Here is a 21,381-nt window from a genome sequence, read left to right as displayed (position 1 = left end):
AACCAACGGCAAAGGAAGACCTTTCTCTCTCTCTCTGTCTCTCTCACTGTCTACTCTGCCTGTCCAAAAAAAAAAAAAAAAAAAAAAGAAAGAAAGAAAGAAATAATATATATTCTTTCAGAATTCTGAACAGTACTTCCAGCTTCCAGAGTTGCTCTTGAAGACTTAAAGCTGTGTTGATCCTTTGTACTTTGTATGTTATTCTCTGGAAGCTTTCAATCTTTCCTTCCTTCCTTCCTTCCTTCCTTCCTTCCTTCCTTCCTTCCTTCCCTCCCTCCCTCCCTCCCTCCCTCCCTCCCTCCCAGGGAGAGTGAGAGAGAGAGAGAAAGGTCTTCCTTCCGTTGGTTCACTCCCCAAATGGCCACTACGGCTGGCACGGCACCAATCCAAAGCCAGGAGCCAGGTACTTCCTCCCGGTCTCCCACGTGCGTGCAGGGACCCAAGCACTTGGGCCATCCTCCGCTGCCCTCCCGGGCCACAGCAGAGAGCTGGACTGGAAGAGGAGCAACTGGGACTAGTACCTGGTGCCCCAACCGGGACTAGAACCCCGGGTGCCGGTGCCACAGGCGGAGGATTGGCCAAGTGAACCACGGCGCCAGCCTCAAATTCTTTCTTTAGTGTTCTATTTAAAGTGGTATGATTTGGTGTGGTGTATTTGCATCTGTTGAGTTGGACTTCGAATAGGCTACTTTATTCTAGAAAATCATAACTTGGGGCTGGTGTTGTGGTATGGCATGTTCAGTCACCACCTGTAACACCGACATCCCTATGAGTGTTAGTTCAAGTCCTGGCTGCTCCAATTCTGATCCAGTTCCCTGCTAATACTTCTGGGAAAGCAACAGAAAGTGGTCCAAGTACTTGTGCCCCTGCCACCCACATGGGAGAACCAGAGGAAGTTCCTGGCTTCTGGCTTAGATCTGGCCCCGCACTGGCTCTGTTGCGGCTGTTTGGGGAATGAACAGTGGATGGAAGACCTCTTTCTTTCTCTTTCTGTCTCTCCCTCTCATAACACTGCTGTTCAAAGAAATAAATCTAAAGAAAGGAAAATATTATGCTTTTCTTTGGGAAGACGTTTGTTATTTATTTCATTGATGACTTTCCCCTCTGTTTTCCCTTTGCAACTTCGGCAGAAGCAATATGGATTGCTGGAGTGAAGAGGACGGGGAAACTGGAATTTAGAAATCTAATGCTTCTTCACCAGCTTCATCTGCTGCTCCTTAGCTAAACCACAAACCTCCATTCAGCCTCATTCTGTAGCTTTTTGAAATCTTGATAAGTTGGGTTGATTCTTAGCCATCTCTCTTCAAATATGACTTTGTTGGATTTGCAAAATTTGTTACTACTTGTCCATTTGCTTTCCAGTTGGTAAGATTCTCTTGCTATTGTCTCCCAGGTCTTTTGGACTTATCATTTTATAAAGTTTATATTACAATTTTAATGTAATTTCAAGTGGGATTAAGATAGTTGCATGTCTTCAATTTGCCTTCCCAACCTGAAAGTTTATGTTCTGCTCTTACCAAGTATTGTCAGAGATTAACATAAAAACACTCAAGTCTGTGATAATGCCAAAAGGAATTATTTTCTGTCTCTTTTGTTTTATTTCAATTCCTTCTCTCTTTTTTCCCCCTTTTTTATGGGGGGAGGGGTCATCATTGGGAGAGAGATAGTAGGAGTTGAAAACTCTAAATTCACTAATACGGGCTGTGTTGTTTAAAAATAGCTAACATTTATTGAGTACTTTTCCATATGCTTTGTATACATGTGTATTATCTAAAATAATCCTCATAATAACCCAACTATTAGCTCCATTTTACCAACATTGAAACAGGGGCACAGAGTGGAAATACAGCTTTCACAGGGTTTTACAGCTTGTCCATAGTTGAACCTGAATTTGAATCTAGGCCACCTGACACCAAAGCTTGTGCTCTTAGTTACTATTATTGTACTATTAAATAATAGATATAAAATACAAAAGTCTGTTTTATATGTCTGTTCAGTTTTATTTAATGTATAAGCCCTTCCACTGCATGGTTGTACTGATGCCTTGAAACATTAACTGGAGACAGCCAGGGACCTTTTTATATAGCCAAGTCTTCTTTATATTTGAACAGGCAGGATTGTTCCAGAAAACAAATTCAATATCCATAATATGCAATTGTGTGTGACTTTGTAGCAAGACCGAAAGGTAAGTGAATTAATGCAGTCCTAGAGAGAGTACACAAAAGGTCAATCCTGCAGAGCCCTGTTCATCATATTCTTTCTGTCCTAGTCTTTAAATGGTGTCCCATGAGCCTGAAAGTGTTCAGATGCTTTCCCAGAGTAAGCAGGTTTTTCCCTATACATGTACTAGATCTAGAATACTGGGGGAATTTTTTTTTTAAAGAATTTATTTTATCTCTTTGAGAGAGAGAAAAAGGATGCTTCCATCTGCTTTTTCACTCTCCAAATACCTGCAGCAGCCAGGACTATACCAGGCCAAAGCCAGGAGCCAAGAACTCCATCTTGGTCTTCTGACGGGGATCCGAGTACCTGAGCCATCACTTGCTGCCTCCCAGGGTGCACATTAGCAGAAGCTGGATCAGAAGCAAAACCTGAGTGCAGGCACTTCAGTATGGCATGCAGGTGCGCCAGGCAACAGCCTAACCACTGCTCTACAATACCTACCCATAATGAACCTTTTGAGAATAGAAGTTTAAATGCATCAGAATAAATTAATATTCCTGAAATTAATGTTCAGTCTTCAAAATACCTATCGTTTCCTGCTTCATAGGATAAAGGATATATATATATAAATCATAGATAAGCTAAAAAGATTAAAAAATGCACATAAATGGAGAGAAGTTACACTATGAGTTAAGAGCTGAGTTTTCTTTTAGACAGCTATCTCAGCTAGCTGGGGAAATCCATCTAGGCCAACAATTTAATTCTTTTCTGAAAGTCTGAATAACTGTGTGGGTGCTAATGGCATCAGAGAAGACAGTGGTGTGCAGGAAACACATCCTACACTTGACAGGATGTTCCCAAGGCAGGAAAGGCATTTCTCATCATCAGAATTGTTTCATTGGCTAAGGACAAGATGAGATCATTGAAATCTCCCTAAAATACCAAAGATTGACGACATAGGATATAGGACATTGTTGATCTAATGTAAACCAGTGGGTTCATTCATGAAATCATAATGAAGTAGTAGTATTTTGTGTATATTTACAATCTTCTAAGAGATTTAAAGAGCCCTATAAAGTGAGCCAGCCATCAAATAGCTTTAAATCTCCTGTACACAAAGAAATGGACTAGAAATCCTGCTCCGTCTCAGTTTAGCCTCTACCTTCTGGAATTGTAACACCAGACACAGAAAGCTTACAATCCTTGCATACCAGTGCAAGCCTCCTCTCCCTCTTCGCCACAGCTCTTCTTCTTCACCAAAACACTTTGTTTTCTCTTCCTCCTATTTTCACATTTTCATATAGTGCTAGAATCTCCTAAACGATACTTAGCCCTTGAATATTTCCCACAAGACAATATGATTAATCTTCCTTTAAAAGCAGTCCCCCTCCCACCTCTGCAGCAACAGCTGTCAAAGGCAGAACTGGGTTTTCTGGTGCAGCAGGTTAAGACACTGCTTGGTACAGCTACATCTCCTGAGATGCCTGCATTCGAGTCCTGCGTCTGCTTTCAATCCAGTCCTGCTAGTGTGTACCCTGGAAGGCAGCAGGTGAAGGCTGACGTATTTGGGTCCCTGACACCCACGTGGGAGACTGGATGGAGTTCCTGATTTCTGAGTCCTGGCTGGCCTGCCCCAGCCCCAGCTGATGGGAACATTTGGGTAGTGAGCCAGCTAATGGAAGATAAATATTGTTCACTTGCTCTCACTCTTGCTGTCACTCTCACTCTGTCTTTCAAATAATAAAAATAAAATTTTTTTTTTAAGAAAGGTAGAACTGAGACTGAGGGAGCACCAGTTGAAGTTGAGCAGCAGGCAAATAAACCAGAAGCTTCGGGTCACAATTTTGGCAGATTTCCTACACTCCCCTTGGTATTTTCAGTGGTACACAGGAAGATACTGAATATAGCTGTTACTTGAGAAATACAGAGTCACTATCTCTAGGACAGAAATGCACTTCCAGAAACTTAGCTCAAGAGAAAAATGAGAGGAGTAGATGAAGTAGGGGATGAAACTGGATCTTATCTAACCTTCAGAGGATAGTATCATCATAGAAACAAATAGAAAACTCCATTGCACTGTAATCCCTATTTTTTTCTGCTGTGAACTTTGTGAAGCACACAGTTATTTACTTTCCTTGCTTTCTCTTACTGCCTTTGGCTTAGCCCCATCATAACCTGAAGTCCAGCCAACTCAAAGAGGAAAATCCCTACCCAGGACCATCTATCCCAGTCTAAGCTCCAAGTTACCATGTAGTTATCTTTAGTGAAACAATCACAAAATCAAAAATGGATATGTATTTCCTTACTTTAATCTCTCAAACAACTGTGTAACTGGCATTAGAAATTGGTATTACTTTATATTGGAACAGGATACAGGCTTTTTATTTTTATTTAGGTTATTTTTAAAATATCTCCTCTTTATTGGAATTTTAAATAGCTCTGCTTATAGACAACCATGAATATTCTCTTTAATGTCAACATTCTATTTAAAACTCATTTGCTTCCCCTTCACAGCTCAGGTTCTGAACTGCAGCAATGTGTATGTGTAAAGAGGAGGGAGATCAAAGACTTAATCACTTTACCTCCTCCTTGGAGTGTGCACTTACATGATTTGTCTGAGAAAAATGAGATCTCTGAAAGCTTGTACCTGTGAAATTCATAATGCCCTACTCTTCACTCTACCCTATCCCAATTTGTACTTAGAACAACTGCTGATCATTTTTAGAGAGAACAATTTTTGCTTTAATCAAGATCTCCTTCTATGTCAGGTCCCTTGGAGAGAAGAAAATTATTCTTGGGTTCAGGAATCTGTGAACTTTCCATAGTTCCTCAAGAGCTATTTATACTCCTTCATTTCACACATAGAATAATAACATCGGAAACACCAGATGCATTATTCAAGGGGCACTGGACTCTGGCTGAATAGAATCGAGGCTTGCGGCCGGCGCCGCGGCTCACTAGGCTAATCCTCCGCCTTGCGGCGCCGGCACACCGGGTTCTAGTCCCGGTCGGGGTGCCGGATTCTGTCCCAGTTGCCCCTCTTCCAGGCCAGCTCTCTGCTGTGGCCCGGGAGTGCAGTGGAGGATGGCCCAAGTCCTTGGGCCCTGCACCCCATGGGAGACCAGGAGAAGTACCTGGCTCCTGCCTACGGATCAGCGCGGTGCACCGGCCGCAGCGCGCTGGCCGCGGTGGCCATTGGAGGGTGAACCAACGGCAAAGGAAGACCTTTCCCTCTCTCTCTCACTGTCCACTCTGCCTGTCAAAAAAAAAAAAAAAAAAAAAAAAAAAAAAGAAAAAGAAAGAATCGAGGTTTGCCTCTAATTAAGGCTAAGATAAAACATAGCTTCTGATCATTCCCCCACTGATTCATTAAAAAGAGAGAAATTGGGCAGAAGAGACAAATTAAGGAAGGAAATACACTTCAGCACTAACACATGGCCTCCCCGAGCCCCCTTAATGAATAGGACCTTAGTTGCTTCCTAAATTCATCAAAAGAATATATGGCCAGAGAGATTGTGCCCTAAGAACTAGGTGGTTTTGAGATGCTTTCTCTGAATTACCACACAGGAACACCTTGAAGAAGTCCCTAATTTCTTTATCCTTTAGCTTCTGTATTCTTTTAAGTAAGAAAGCACTTCTGACACATCCCTCATGCATCACTGTGATAAATGTTGAAAATTATGACAGACTGCTCCATCTTTACATTCAAGGAAAGTATATGCAAATGATGGAATTTTACATTTTTGCTAATGACCACATGATAGATAAATTTTCATAACACTGTTAAGGATAGTGGAGGAGGAAGGGAGGCATGGTCACAGGAAGGAGGGTGCCCATCCTCTTCATATCTTACAAATAAAGAGATACCAGCAAATAAATAAAATAGGAATTTGGAATTCCTAACTCAGGCCACAACCCCAAACCTCAGATTCTATGCTAATGTAAAGGTAAATTTAGAATGGTATCTTCAATTACTAACAGTCAGTAGAGTAACATTAGATGATTGGTATATCAGTTATGATTCTATAGAAAGTACCTCTGGATTAAACATTAACATGGAACAAGAAGTCAGTCATTATCCTCACTGGATGTCTTCTAGTTGCCTTCTCTCATTGTGCAGTCCAGGTGCCATGGAGCTGACTGTAGCTGTCTAACCACATGTGGGCTTTATTGTGTTCAGCTGTCTGTACGTGTCTGCAGTCACATAGAGATGCCCACTCCCAGTCTCCAGACCAGCCATATCTCATCTGTACCCCCCTCAAGCCTCCTATTCCATCCCTCCACCATCCCTTTGCTAATGATTCACCTGATACACACAGAAAATGGAAGATACTGGGAGGAACAACCACTGGATCCAGCTTTCCTCCGTTCAAATCCTTCCTCCGTCTCTCTGGAAAAGGTGTTCTCCCCATCTAGTCTCTGGAGTCTGTCTCCTGCTTTCTCAGAAGCCATATTACAACAATTATCCCTTCTTTCCCAAATATCTTCAGCCTCCACCTTGCTTCAGGCTTTTTCTAATAAAAGCATTAATATTCTGAAGTTACTTTCATGTTTAAAAACAAATCCATTCAAAGTCAACATACAGGGAACAGCGCTGTGGCATAGCAGGAAAAGCCGCCGCCTACAGTGCCAGTATCCCATATGGACGCTGGTTCATGCCTGGCTGCTCTACTCTGATCCAGCTCTCTGCTATGGCCTAGGAAAGCAGTGGAAGATGGCCCAAGTCATTGGGCCCCTGTACCCACATGGGAGACCAGGAAGAAGCTCCTGGCTTCGGATCAGCTCAGCTCCAGCTGTTGCAGCCATCTGGGAAGTGAACTAGCAGATGACCTCTCTTTTTCTCTGCCTCTGCCTTTCTATAACTCTGCCTTTCAAAAAAAAAAAAAAATTCAACATATAAAGATCAGTAGCAGTGGGACCAGCATTGTGGCATAAGCTGCCACCTGCGATGCTGGCATCCCACGTGGGCACTGGTTCATATCCTGGCTGCTCCACTTCTTTTTTTATTTTTTAAGATTTATTTATTTATTTGCAAGGCAAAGGCAGAGCGAGAGGTCTTCCATCTGCTGGTTCACTTCCCAAATGGCCGTAACGGCCAGAACTGTGCTAATCCGAAGCCAGAAGCCAGGAGCTTTTTTGGGTCTCCCATGCAGGTGCAGGGGCCCAAGGATTTGAGCCATCTTCTGTTGCCTTCCCAGGCTATAGCAGAGAACTAGATTGGAAGTGGAGCAGCCGAGACTCAAACCAGCAACTACATGGGATGCCAGCACTGCAGATGGTGCCTTTTTTTTTTTTTTTTTTTGGCAGGCAGAGTGGACAGTGAGAGAGAGAGAGAGACAGAGAGAAAGGTTTTCCTTTTCCGTTGGTTCACCCCCCAATGGCCGCTGCGGCCGGCGCACTGCGCTGATCTGATGGCAGGAGCCAGGTGCTTCTCCTGGTCTCCCATGGGGTGCAGGGCCCAGGCACTTGGGCCATCCTCCACTGCCTTCCCGGGCCACAACAGAGAGCTGGACTGGAAGAGGGGCAACCAGGACAGAATCCGGTGCCCCGACCAGGACTAGAACCCGGTGAGCTGGCGCCACAGGCGGAGGATTAGCCTATTGAGCCGCGGCGCCTACTGCAGATGGTGCCTTTTACCTGCTATGCCACAGTGCCAGCCTCTGTGCACTTACAATACAACTCCCTGTTGAAGGCCTGTGATAAGCAGTGGTTGATGGCTTAAGTTCTTAGGTGCCTGCCACCCATGTGGGAGACCTTGATGAAGAATCTCTCTGTATAACTGGCCTTTTTTTTTTAAGATTTATTTATTTTGGAGGCTGAATTACAGACAGAGAGGGAGCAATAGAGAAAAAGGTCCTCCATCCACTAGTTCACTCCCCAAATAACAGCAATGGCTAGAGCTAGGCAGGTCTGAAGCCAGGAGCCAAGAGCTTCATCCAGGTCTTTCACGTAGGTGCAGGGGCCCAAGTACTTGGGTCATCTTCCACTGCTTTCCAAGGCCTTTAGCAAGGAACTGGATCAGAAATGGAGAAGCTGGAATTCAATCTGGTGCCCATCTGGGATGCCAGTGCCACAGGCGAAGACTTAACCTACTACACCACAGCATCGGCCCCTGTAACTAGGACTTTCAAAACAAACCAGTAAATAAATTTTTTAATAAATAGCATTGTTATATACCAGTAATGAATTACCTGAAAAAGAAATCAGGAAAGCAGTCCCATTTCTAATAGCTATGAAGAGAAAAATACCTAGGAATAAATTTAACCAAAGAGGTGAAAGATGTCTATAATGAAAACTATAAGACATTGATATAAAGAAATTCATCCTGTGTTCGTTGACTGGAAGAATCAATATTAGGATTTTTTTGTTTGGTTGGTTGGTTGGTTTTTTCTCCACTTCTTTTGAAATGCAGAGAGAGAGAGAGATTTTCCATCCACTGGTTCACTCCCCAAATGACCACAACAGCCAGAGTGGTGCCAGCCCCAGAACAGGAGCCTGGAATGCCACTGGAGTCTCCCACATGGTGACAGAGACCTCAGGTACTTGAGTCATTATTTACTGCGTCCCAAAGTGCACATAAGCAGTAAGCTGAATCTGAAGCGGAGTAGCTTGGACTCAAACTAGGCACCCGGATACAGAATGTTGGTGTCCCAGGTAGCATCTTTTTTTTTTTTTTTTAAAGATTTTATTTATTTATTTGAGAGGTAGAGTTACAGACAGAGAGGAAGTGAGAAAGAGAAAGGTCTTCCATCTGCTGGTTCACTTTCCAAATGGCTACAATAGCTGGAGCTCGGCTGATCCAAAGCCCAGAGCTTCTTCTGGATCTCCTAGATGGATGCAGGGGCCCAAAAACTTGGCCATCTTCCACTGCTTTTCCAGGTCATAGCAGAAAGCTGGATCGAGGGGCCGGTGCCAGGTGCCACAGCTCACTAGGCTAATCCTCCGCCTTGCGGTGCCGGCACACCGGGTTCTAGTCCCGGTTGGGGCACCAAATTCTGTCCCGGTTGCTCCTCTTCCAGTCCAGCTCTCTGCTGCGGCCTGGGAAGGCAGTGGAGGATGGCCCAAGTGCTTGGGCCCTGCACCCACATGGGAGACCAGGAGGAAGCACCTGGCTCCTGGCTTCGGATCGGCACAGCGCGCCGGCCGTAGCGGCCACTTGGGGGGGTGAACCAATGGAAAAAGTAAGACCTTTCTCTCTGTCTCTCTCTCTCATTGTCTAACTCTGCCTGTTTAAAAAAAAAAAAAAAAAAAAGGCAAGCAAGCAAGCAAGCTAGCTGGATCGGAACAGGAGAAGCCAGGACTGAACCAGCTGCCCATATGGGTTGCTGGCTCTGCTGGCTCTGCAGGTAAAGGCTCATTATTAGCCCAGTACACCACTGCACCAGGCACCTACCCCAAGAATCAATATTGTTAAAATGTCCATCATACCCAAAGCAATTTGTAGTTTCAGTGCAATCCCTATCAAAGTATCTATGACATTTTTCATAGAACTAGACAAAAATCCTAATATGTGTATGGAACCACAAAAAAAAATCCCAGTTGCCAAAGCAATTGTGAACAAAAAAGAACAAAGCAGGAAGCATTATACTACCTGGCTTTTAAATATATTACAGAGGCCAGCCTGTAATGAGATACTGGTACATAAGTGCCATTTTGTGTCCTGGCTGCTTCTCTTCTGATCCAGCTCCCTGCTAATGGTCTGGGAAAGGGGGCAGAGGATGGCCCCAGCTTGGGCTCCTGCTACCCATATAGGAGAACTAGATGGAGCTCTTGGCTCCTTGCTTAAGCCTGGTTCAGCCCTGGCTGTTGCAGCCATCTGGGGAGTCAAACAGTAGATGGAAGATCTCTGTGTCTGTCCCTTTCTGTAACTCTTCAAATAAATAAATAAATAAATAAATCTTTAAGTAAATAAACACATGTATACATACATACTATGAAGCTACAGTAATTAAAACAGAACTGTATTGAAATAAAAACAGATGCATAGACCACTGGAACAGATTGGAGACCCTAGAAGTAAGCGTATACATCTATAGTCATCTGATCTTTGACTTAGGAGCTAAGAACATGCATTGGAAACAGGACAGTCTTTTCAGTAAATGGTCTTGGGGAAATTGGATATCCATGTGCAGAATGACAGTAGACCCTGGATACCTCTCCCCATGCACAAAAATCAACCTAAAATGGATTAAAGACCTAAATGTAAGACTTGAAACTACAAAAGAAAAATTAGGGGAAACAATTTAGGACATTGGAATGGACAAGGATTTTTTGTATCAGACCTCAAAACACACACACAAAAAAGCAAAAATAAACAAATGAAATTTCATTGAGCTAAAGAGCTTCTGTATAGCAAAGGAAACCATGAATGGGAGAAAATATTTTCAAGTTATACATCTGACAAGAGGTTAATAACCTTAATATATAAGGAACTTAGTAACTACAACAACAACAACAAAACCACACAAATAATCCAATTAAAAATGAGCAGTAGGGGCGGGCACTGTGGCACCGCGGATTAACACCCTGGCCTGAAGCACCAACATCCTATATGGGTGCCAGTTTGAGACCCGGCTGTTCCACTTCCAATCTAGCCTGGGAAAGTAGTGGAAGATGACTCAAATCCTTGGGCCCCTGCACCTGCGTGGGAGACCCAGGGAAGCAGGTGAAGCAGCTCCCTAATTTGTAAATAGAGTTGGTATATTTTTATTTTGGGGAAGAAAAACAAATTTGCAGAAATGTAAGTAAAGCCAATCTGCAAAACTGTATAGCTTTGACAATTGTATATTGTAAATATTGTGTAAATATTATTGAAATTGAAGTTAAATCAACCTAATGTTCTTATACTTTTTTTGACCTTATGATTCCTAATTCCAAGGCGTATTCATATGGAATAGTTTCTCAATTTTGGAGGAAAATGATGCTTATCCTTATAAATTACTTTCAGTAATTGTTCAGTAGACATTTAAATACATAGCCGCTAAGTAGAAAAACTGATAACTGCCTCAACTGATAGTAAAGTATCTAATCAGAAATAAACAGTTTTGATGGTTTTTTTTCTAGAGTGGATACCACCCCTTTTTGTAATCACAGTAAATAGTATATTCCTGGGATCTTACACTGTTAGCTGTTTCTTCTGCTCATTCAGTTCTCTTTGTTTTAAAGAGAGAATTTTGTAAACCAAAAAAAAAAAAGTCCTGGCTCCTGGCTTCGGATCGGCGCATATCCGGCCATTGCGGAGAATTGGGGAGTGAACCATCAGGTGGAAGACTTCTCTGTTTCTCTCTGCCTCTCCGCTCTCTGTGTAACTCTGACTTTCAAATAAATAAATAAACCTTTAAAAAAGTGAGCAGTAGATCTAAACAAATATTTCTCAAAGAAAGGCATATAGGGCGCTGCGGCTCAATAGGCTAATCTTCGCCTGCGGCGCTGGCATCCCAGGTTCTAGTCCTGGTTGGGGCGCCAGATTCTGTCCTGGGTGCTCCTCTTCTAGTCCAGCTCTCTGCTGTGGCCTGGGAGTGCAGTGGAGGATGGCCCAAGTGCTTGGACCCTACACCCGCATGGGAGACCAGGAGAATCACCTGGCTCCTAGCTTCAGATCGGCTCAGCGTGCCGGCAGCAAGGTGCTGGCTATAGTGGCCATTTGGGGGGGTGAACCAATGGAAAAAGGAAGACTTTTCTCTCTGTTTCTCTCTCTCTCTCTCACTGTCTAACTCTGCCTGTCCAAAAAAAAAAAAAAAAAAAAAAAAAAGTAAGGCATATAAATGGCCTACAGATACATGAGAAAATGCTCAATATAAGCTAATCATTAGGGAAATGCAGATCCAAAAACACAAATTACCTCACTCTAGTAGGATAGGCTTTTATTTAAAAAAAAAAATGCTAGCAAGGATGTGGAGAAAAGAAGGCCTTGCATACTGTTGGTGGGAAGATAAATTAGTACAGCCATTATGGAAAACAGTATGGAAGGTCCCCACCACCCCAACAAAAAGCAAAGTAGAGGTGAGCATTTAACAAAATGGTTAAGATGCCGTTTGAAACACCACATGCCATACCAGAGTGGTGGCTGTAGTCCCGCCATCTACACTTCTGATGCAACTTCTTGCTAAAACGTTCTGGGAGGCAAAAGAAGATAGCTCAAGTGCTGGAGTCCCAGCTAACCATGTGAGAGACCCAGATGGAGTTCCAAACTCCTGGCTTTGTCCTGGTCCAGCTCTGGCTGTTGCAGGCATTTGGGGAGTGAAGCAACAGATGGAAGATCTTTCTGTCTCTCTCTTTCTCTGTTACTCTGCCTTTCAAGTTGATGAAAATAAATATTTTTTAAATGTTCATAAATATGATACTAAGACTCAGATATTTTGTACTAAGGAATTGTTAATTTTTTTGATGTGATGATAGTATTGTGCTAATTTTTTTAAAGAATCTTTATATTTGGAAATATATTCTGACAAATTTATACATGAAACATTATAATGTCTTGGATTTGTTTCAAAGTGACCTGAAAAGAGGCCATATTGATAAGGATGGATGGATGGATGGATGGATGGATGGATGGATGGATAGATAGATAGATAGATAGATAGATAGATAGATAGATAGAAGGTATGTAGATAAAATTGTTAGATAGATAGAAGGTATGTAGATAAAATTGAATTGGCCATGAGCTGATAATTATTGAAGTTGGACAGTGACTACGTGACAGGCAGTTCATTATACTGTTCTGCCTACTTTTGTTTGTATTTCTTAGTTTCTATGATAAAACTTTTTATTGTGCTAAAATAAACATATCATTTTAAACATTTTTAAACATGCAATTACTTCACTAGCATTGAAGTCTTGCCATTGTTGCGCAACCTTTCTCATGCTCCCAAACTGAAATTCTGTAGCCTGTAAACAATAACTCCTCATTCTCTTCCCTTCCAGCTCCATCCAACACCATTCTACTCTGTCTCTGTGACTCTAGGTACCTCACATAAGTGGAGTCTCTCAGTATTTTTGGCCTGTAGTATCTAGGCTATTTCAGTTAGCATCATCTTCAAAGTTCATCCATGTTGTAGCATGTGTCAGAATTTCATTCCCTTTTAAGGCTGAATAATAATCTATTTTTTATATCCATTTATTTATCTGTCATTTTACTTACCCATCTGTCAGTGGACATTTGAGTTGTTTCCAAAGACTGTTTTTAAGTTCTTTCCTAAAGATATCCCATAATGAGTATTCTTATACAAATATATGTGGTGTATTGATTATAGTTACCTTGCTGAAGAACTGGTATAGAATTTAGAATTTCTATAGATGTCAGTTTCCAAAAGCTTTAGGGTTTTTTGAATATTTGTAGTACACAAAACCCCAGGAAGTGCCAGAGACTGCAGAGGGGGAGGTAGCAGGTCATAAGACTGGGGAAAGGAAATTGCATTTGCTATTTAGGATTACTCAGACAAGCTGTTGCTGCCATTGACCTCTCCCACCTCTTGGGCAGCTTTTCTATTTCCTGAGCTTCCCTACACACAGGTATTTCTAACACATGTAACTCTGCCAACCATATTTTTACCCTAGACTCAGGTTCTACTCTTCATTATATGGTTTTATGCCAAAAGTGTGTCACTTACGAGTTTGAAAAAGAACATTCCTTATCTCTTCCCACAAAAGGTAAACCAAATTTCAGGGAAAGCCAAACCAGAAAATTTTCACTGTAAATATTAATCTGAAATTTGTTATTTTCTTCTGGTTTTTAGGGAATTATCCTTTAGATATCTTCAATAATAGTAGACAGGAAATTCAAATTAAGTCCAGATAGTAATCAGAACAAAGAAAATACAGTGACAAAAGATAAGTATTTCAAGGAAAATAATTATATGAAAAGGAAAAGAAATATCAAAAATAAAAACCCCAAATCCATAATTTAGATATGCTCTAATATGCTCTATGTACTGTTCGTTTTTGTCTGTTATGTGGTGAAAATTCTAGATCCTTTAGTAGGCAAGCCTAGAGCTGTCACTCACCATCTCTTGAGTTCTCTGAATTGAGCACAATTCATGGTGGATCTCAGTTTCACTAGTTAGGACTGCTCTGAGCTTAAGGAACCTCTTCATCTTTCCATCTAAACTGGTTAGCTCTTTGTGGGTTCCAGGGAAGGATTGAGTTTTTGGTTTTATTTTTGTTTGTTTGGGTTTTTTTTTTTTTTTTTTTTTTTTTTTTTGACAGAGTGGACAGTGAGAGAGAGACAGAGAGAAAGGTCTTCCTTTTTCCGTTGGTTCACCCTCCAATGGTGCTGCAGCCGCACTGATCCGAAGCCAGGAGCCAGGTGCTTATCCTGGTCTCCCATGTGGGTGCAGGGCCCAAGTCCTTGGGCCATCCTCCACTGCCCTCCTGGGCCACAGCAGAGAACTGGACAGGAAGAGGAGCAACTGGGACAGAATCCGGCACCCCGACCGGGACTAGAACCCAGTGTGCTGGCACCACCGGCAGAGGATTAGCCTATTCAGCTGCAGCGCCAGCCAGGGTTGAGTTTTACAAAGTAATATTCTTATATGCATTGAATCCTTGTCATATACCCGTTGGTCCTTCCTTGGAAGGTCTAATTTTTTATTTAAGGGCTTTACCTTTTTTTTTTTTTTAAGACTGATTTGTAAGTCAAGAGCAGCAAAACAAAAAGGACACGCGCACACACACACACACACACACACACATTTTCCATCCTTTGGTTTACTCCCCAAATGACCACAACAGCTGGGGCTAGACCAGGCCCAAACCTAGAGCCAGGAACTCCATCCTCATCTCCCACATGGGTGGTAGGGGTCTAAGCATTGAGCTATCTTCTGCTGCCTTTTCAGGCCCATTATCAGGGAGCCGGATCAAATGGAGCAGCTGGGACACAAATGATAGCTTATTTGGAATGCTGGCATTGTAGGTAGTGGCTTCACCTGCTGTGCCATAACGCCATCCCCAGGTCATATTTTTATTATTGTTAACTCCTCATATATAATTACTTGTCTCTGGTTTGTTGAAGCAGTAAGTCAGACAACGTTTGTCACAATAATGTCTGTCAAAGTGGCTGCCCGTAAACACCCCAGCACCGTGTTCATCTGAAGGGCACTCAAAAGTGACAAAAGCAACTAATTTTGCCATTCTCATCTATCTGCCTTCTAGTCCTTCAAGACAGCCAGCTAAACCTTCTTTCTGTTATGCTTATTTTTGGGAGTGGTGTAAGACTTTGTCCTTTTCTTGGCACCACCACAAGTCTCAACACAAGATAAGGAGTGCAATCCTTTTTATGTTGTGATCAGATAAAACCCATCCATCATCCAGTTGCTTGCTAGCAACTTCATGTATCAAAAAATTGTTGGCCGGCGCTGCGGCTCACTAGGCTAATCCTCTGCCTGTGGTGCCGGCACACTGGGTTCTAGTCCTGGTCGGGGTGCCGGATTCTGTCCCAGTTGCCCCTCTTCCAGGCCAGCTCTCTGCTGTGGCCCGGAAGTGCAGTGGAGGATGGCCCAGGTCCTTGGGCCCTGCACCCCATGGGAGACCAGGAGAAGCACCTGGCTCCTGCCTTCGGATCAGCGTGGTGTGCTGGCCGCAGCGCGCCAGCCATGGCGGCCATTGGAGGGTGAACCAATGGAAAAGGAAGACCTTTCTCTCTGTCTCTCTCTCTCTCTCTCTCTCACTGTCCACTCTGCCTGTACAAAAAAAAAAAAAAAAAAAAATTATCAGCCTTGCTTTTCCTAAAGAAAGAATATTCCCAGGAATGAATGAATGAATAAATAAATAAATAATAAAAAGATCAGTCTTTGCTGATCAGGAGGAATTCCTTCCTTAACCTGGTTTTTGGCCTTTAGTTTTCTGTTGTATCTGTTCAACCTTGAGTGTGAGGGTCTTCCCTGAAGAGTTTTTGCAAAGACTTACACCCTGGTGGCAGGCCCACCATAGAGGGTGGGAAGAAAAGCACATGTCATATTTTGTAATAACCTCTGCCTTTTAGTGTATTTAGATTCTTTATACTTTGTGTGTTATTGATGTGCTAGGACTCTTGTCTGGTAACTTATTTTTTATTTTCTTTTGTCTGTTTTTTGTTCCTCTGTTTTGTATTTCCTGCCTTCCTGTGGACTACTTGAACATTTCTTTTCTTAGATTTTTTTTTTTTTTTTTTTTTTTTGGACAGACAGAAAGGAGAAAGCTCTTCCTTCTGTTGGTTCACCCCCTAAATGGCCGCTATGGCCAGCACTGCACCGATCCAAAACCAGGAGCCAGGTACTTCCTCCTGGTCTCCCATGCGGGTGCAGGGCCCAAGCACTTGGACCATCCTCCACTGCCTTCCCTGGCCACAGCAGAGAGCTAGACTGGAAGAGGAGCAACCGGGACAGAATCCGGCACCTCAACTGGAACTAGAACCCGGGGTGCCGGCGCCGCGCCGCAGGAGGAGGATTAGCCTAGTGAGCCGCGGCAGCGGCCTTGAACACTTCTTAAATCTCCATTTTTATTTCTCTACTGTGAATTTTTAAAGATTTATGATATTTTGGGTATATCTCTTTTGTATACCATTTTTTAAATGGTTTATTTATTCATTTGAAAGAATTACACAGAGAAGGAGAGGCAGAGAGAGAGATCTTAAGAGATATTCCATCTACTGGTTCACTCCCCAGTTGGTTGCAATGGCTGGAGCTTTGCCAATCTGAAGCCAGGAGCTTCTTTCTGGTCTCCCACGTGGGTGCAGGGGCCCAAGGACTCGGGCCATCTTCTGCTGCTTTCCCAGGCTATAACAGAGAGCTGGATCAGAAATAGAGCAGCCAGGACTCAAACCGGCACCCATATGGGATGCTGGCACTGCAGGTGGCGGCTTTACCCAGTATGCCACAGCGCTGGCCCCTTGTATAGCAATCTAGGTTTAACATACATATACTCATATATATAAAACATCATAGTCTATTGGTGTTCTTATTTTACCAAGTTTTCTCTATGTCAGGAGAGCCTCTTTCCTGGTCCTTTGACATGTTGGGCTTTGTCTGCATTTATTGGCATTTCCACATTGACAGTTCCTTCAGCTCTAAGTATGAGATATAGGAGGCAAAAGAAAACCCAAGGAACTCATCACTATGTCATTCCTCGTGTCCTGAGGCCTCTAGCCAGTTTGCCTGTTTTCCTATACTTTCCAGTTATCCTATATTTATTTTATTTTATTTTTACTTTTTTTTTTTTTTTTTTTTTTTTTTTTTTTTGACAGGCAGAGTGGACAGTGAGAGAGAGAGAGACAGAGAGAAAGGTCTTCCTTTGCCGTTGGTTCACCCTCCAATGGCCGCCAAGGCCGGCGCGCTGCGGCCGGTGCACCGCGCTGATCCGATGGCAGGAGCCAGGAGCCAGGTGCTTTTCCTGGTCTCCCATGGGGTGCAGGGCCCAAGCACCTGGGCCATCCTCCACTGCACTCCCTGGCCACAGCAGAGAGCTGGCCTGAAAGAGGGGCAACCGGGACAGAATCCGGCGCCCCGACCGGGACTAGAACCCGGTGTGCTGGTGCCGCAAGGCAGAGGGTTAGCCTAGTGAGCCGCGGCGCCGGCCTTATTTTTACTTTTTTTAAAGACAGTGTTACAGAGAGAGAAGGAAAGACAGGGAGAGAGATTTTCTACCCATTGGTTCACAACCAAAAATCGCTGCAATGACCCGGGCTACGCCAGGCCAAAGCCAGGAGCCAGGAGCTTCTTCCAGGTCTTCCACGTGGATACAGGGGCCCAGGAACTTGGGTCATCTGCTGCTGCTTTCCCAGGCTTATTAGCAGGGAGCTGGATTGGAAGTGGAACAGCTGGGTGCCCATTTGGGATGCTGGCACAGCAGTCCACAGCTTAACCTGCTGCACCACAGTGTACCACAATGCCAGCCTCAATCTTATATTTATTTTAAATATGATACGCAGGGTTTTTAGTTGTACTGGTGTTTAGTTGTTCTTAATGGGAGAGATGTGGTGACGTACATTTGATCCATTTCCCAGCTAATAAAACTCTTTAAGCCACAAGATGCTGTCCAGAATGGCTCAAACTAAGGGTTTTTGAGCTTTCTTGCCCCCAACCCCCAGCTTTAGCTTAATCTTTTTTTTTTTTTTTTTTAAACATGCTCAAGCTGACTTACCCCAATTGGTAGAGTTGGAAACATACCAGGGGATTCCAATTCAATCCCATCAAGGTGGCATGTGCCAATGCCATCTCACTATTCCAAGTGATCAATTTCAGTTCACAATTGATCATAATGAAAGGACTAAGAGTCAAAGGGAGCACATAAACAAGTCTAGTATCTGCTAACACTAACCGATAGAATAAATAAAGGGGAGAGTGATCCAACATGGGAAGTGAGATACTCAGCAGACTCATAGAATGGCGGATGTCCTAAATAGCACTCTGGCCTCAGAATCAGCCCTAAAGGCACTCGGATCTGGCTGAAAAGCCCATGAGAGTATTTCAGGCATGGAAAGCCAAGACACTCTGGCAAAAGATCTCTGTGAGTGAGATCCCAGTGGAAAGAACAGGTCTTCAAAGAGGGAGGTGCCTTTCTCTGAAGGGAGGAGAGAACCTCCACTTTGACTATGACCTTGTCTAAACAAGATAAGAGTCGGAGAACTCAAGGGGCTTCCATAGCCTTGGAAGCTCATGACTGGTGCATAGGGAGATTACTGATGCCATAAACAGGAGTGTCAATTTGTAAAGTCAACAACAGGAGTCACTGTGCACTTACTCCTCATGTAGGATCTCTGTCCTTAATGTGCTGTACACTGAGGCTTAATGCTATAACGAGTACTCAAACAATATATTTCACTTTGTGTTTCTATGGGGGTGCAAACTGTTGAAATCCTTACTTAATGCATACTAAACTGATCCTCTGTTAAAAAAAAAAAAAAAAAAAGAAAGAAATTATCAATTCCCAACTTGACTCTCACTGGGATTAAACATGACAATAGGTCTGATCTGATTTCATCATCATTTAAAAAAAATCATCTATTATTTTTCACTTTATGTTTCTGTGTGAGAGCAAACTGTTGAAATCCTTACTTAAGGTATACTAAGCTGATCTTCTGTATATTAAGATAATCGAAAATGAATCTTGATGTGAATGGAAGGGGAGAGGGAGTGGGAAAGGGGAGGGTTGTGGGTGGGAGGGACGGTATGCGGGGGGAAGCCATTGTAACCCATGAGTCGTACTTTGGAAATTTATATTCATTAAATAAAAGATAAAAAAAATAAGAAAAAAAAAATAAACAGGCAGAGTGGACAGTGAGAGAGAGACAGAGAGAAAGGTCTTCCTTTTCCGTTGGTTCACCCTCCAATGGCCGCTGCGGCCGGTGCACCACGCTGATCCGAAGCCAGGAGCCAGGTGCTTCTCCTGGTCTCCCATGTGGGTGCAGGGCCCACGTCCTTGGGCCATCCTCCACTGCACTCCCGGGCCACAGCAGAGAGCTGGCCTGGAAGAGGGGCAACCGGGACAGAACCAGCGCCCCGACCGGGATTAGAACCCAGTGTGCCGGCGCCGCAGGCGGAGGATTAGCCTATTGAGCTGCGGTGCCGGCCTTTTAGCTTAATTTTATTAAGCTCAAGGCCATTCACCTAAACCAGGATGTAGCTGTGAATGTGTTTTTCTTTAAACTACAATTTTCCACTTGCACGGGAGCTCAAGCAAACACTGTATAAAATTGTTGCTGTTTGAGTTTTTTGTTGTTTTTACAATACCTTTGTGAAGATTCATATGGAAATAAAAGAAAGTAATTACAATTCCTATTTATGAATGGGAATTGCCATTTTATATCTGGGCTTATTGAAAATGGCACCGTGTTTTAGTGGTTAAAGCCACCACCTGCAGTGGCAGCATCCATATGGGCACTGGTTTGAGTACCAGCTTCTCCACTTCCTATCCAGCTCTCTGCTGTGGCCTGGGAAAGCAGTAGAAGATGGTCCAAGTCCTTGGGTCCCTGCAACCACGTGGGAGACCCCGAAGAAGCTCCTGGCTCCTAGTTCCAGCCATTGCAGCTATCTGAAGAATGAACCAATGGATGGAAAACCTCTTTCTCTGCCTCTCCTTTTCTCTGTGTGTAATTCTGACTTTCAAATAAATAAATCTTAAAAATAAAACAGTCTGTAACCTCAGATTAACTTTTTAAAAAAGGAATTAACTGCATCTTGAAAGAAATAAACTTTTAATGTCTTTTGAGCTGTTTTAATTTATGAATCAGACTTCTTCAGTACAAATGTTTATTTTTGATGACTAGCCCAATTTTTAAAATAATGGTTTATAAGAGTATATAAAATGCATAGACTAAAGAGTAGTAAATCCATATTGACAGTCTTTTGAGAATGAATTATGAGTGGTTAGTTTGTTTTTTCAATCTTTCTTCTAGTTCATATTTTATATTTTTCATGTTTCATATGAGCTATTTTTATGATGCGTAAAAACAGATACTGGGCATATCCTTTTTAGCAACCAAAAAGTATTTACTAAACACTGAATATATGTAGAGCCAGCATATTTATTTTCCTAGGCTTGATAGTTAATTAACAAAAAACATTAGATACTTATTTTCTAAAGGCAGGTACCAGATTTTTTATAATTTTACAGGATATGATAACTCCCATTTGCCTTACACATAGAAAATAGGCCTAGGAAATAGATGTTGAATGTATAGCCAAGCCACTATTTCTATCTTTGGAGGAAATAACTATATTTTGCTAACTGTAAAGCTACTTTGGGGTCATTACATTTACATCAATGTAATTTGTGCACTGAATAGGAGCTAATACTCAAGCAGAGTATTACACATCAGTGTAATGACCCCAATACTCTGCTTGAGTATTAGCTCCTATTCAGTGCACAAATCTAGAAATAGTTATTAGAGATAATCAAACCAACTACTCCTTCCTAAAATAAGATTAGTAATATTAGGATATTAAAACATCCAGCCTTTGCTAATTCAGTATTAGATTCTCAGAGTCTGCATGTATATTAGGCATAACAAGTGCTAATACAGTGTCTCAGAACTAACCTAGTAAATGAATGAATTTTGATTTAAAAATTTGAAATAATGTCCTAAAAATGTATTTGGGGAGAAATTATGAATAAGAGAAAGCTAGTCTAAAATTAATACCTGAAGCAGGTATTTGGCCTTGCAGTTAAGATACTCAAGTTCTACCACAGAATATTTGGATTTGATTTCTGGCCTTAGCTCCTAATTCCAGCCTCTCACCAATGCAG

At 42.6% G+C, this 21,381-nt stretch overlaps 1 protein-coding gene across 20 annotated transcripts in view; it reads left to right on the top strand.

Annotated features, from left to right (window-relative positions):
• Positions 1-21,381, top strand: part of PRORP (protein only RNase P catalytic subunit) — a 154,764-nt gene that overhangs the window by 122,055 nt on the left and 11,328 nt on the right. For 3 of the 20 annotated variants that reach the window (XM_089309757.1, XM_089309758.1, XM_089309756.1), the window contains one exon: positions 1,131-1,974. The exons of the other annotated variants lie outside the window; for them this stretch is intronic. In XM_089309757.1, coding sequence (XP_089165883.1) covers positions 1,131-1,154 — 24 coding nt within the window. In that variant the 3' untranslated portion in view covers positions 1,155-1,974. Of the gene's footprint in view, positions 1-1,130; positions 1,975-21,381 lie in introns of those variants that run through there. 20 annotated transcript variants of the gene reach the window in all.

This window comes from Oryctolagus cuniculus, chromosome 12 (assembly GCF_051225735.1).
Source record: "Oryctolagus cuniculus isolate XC-2025 breed Fujian yellow rabbit chromosome 12, ASM5122573v1, whole genome shotgun sequence".
Lineage (NCBI taxonomy): Eukaryota > Metazoa > Chordata > Mammalia > Lagomorpha > Leporidae > Oryctolagus > Oryctolagus cuniculus.
The sequence above is the reverse complement of the archived record's forward strand: the minus strand, read 5'-3'. Positions and strand labels throughout refer to the sequence as shown.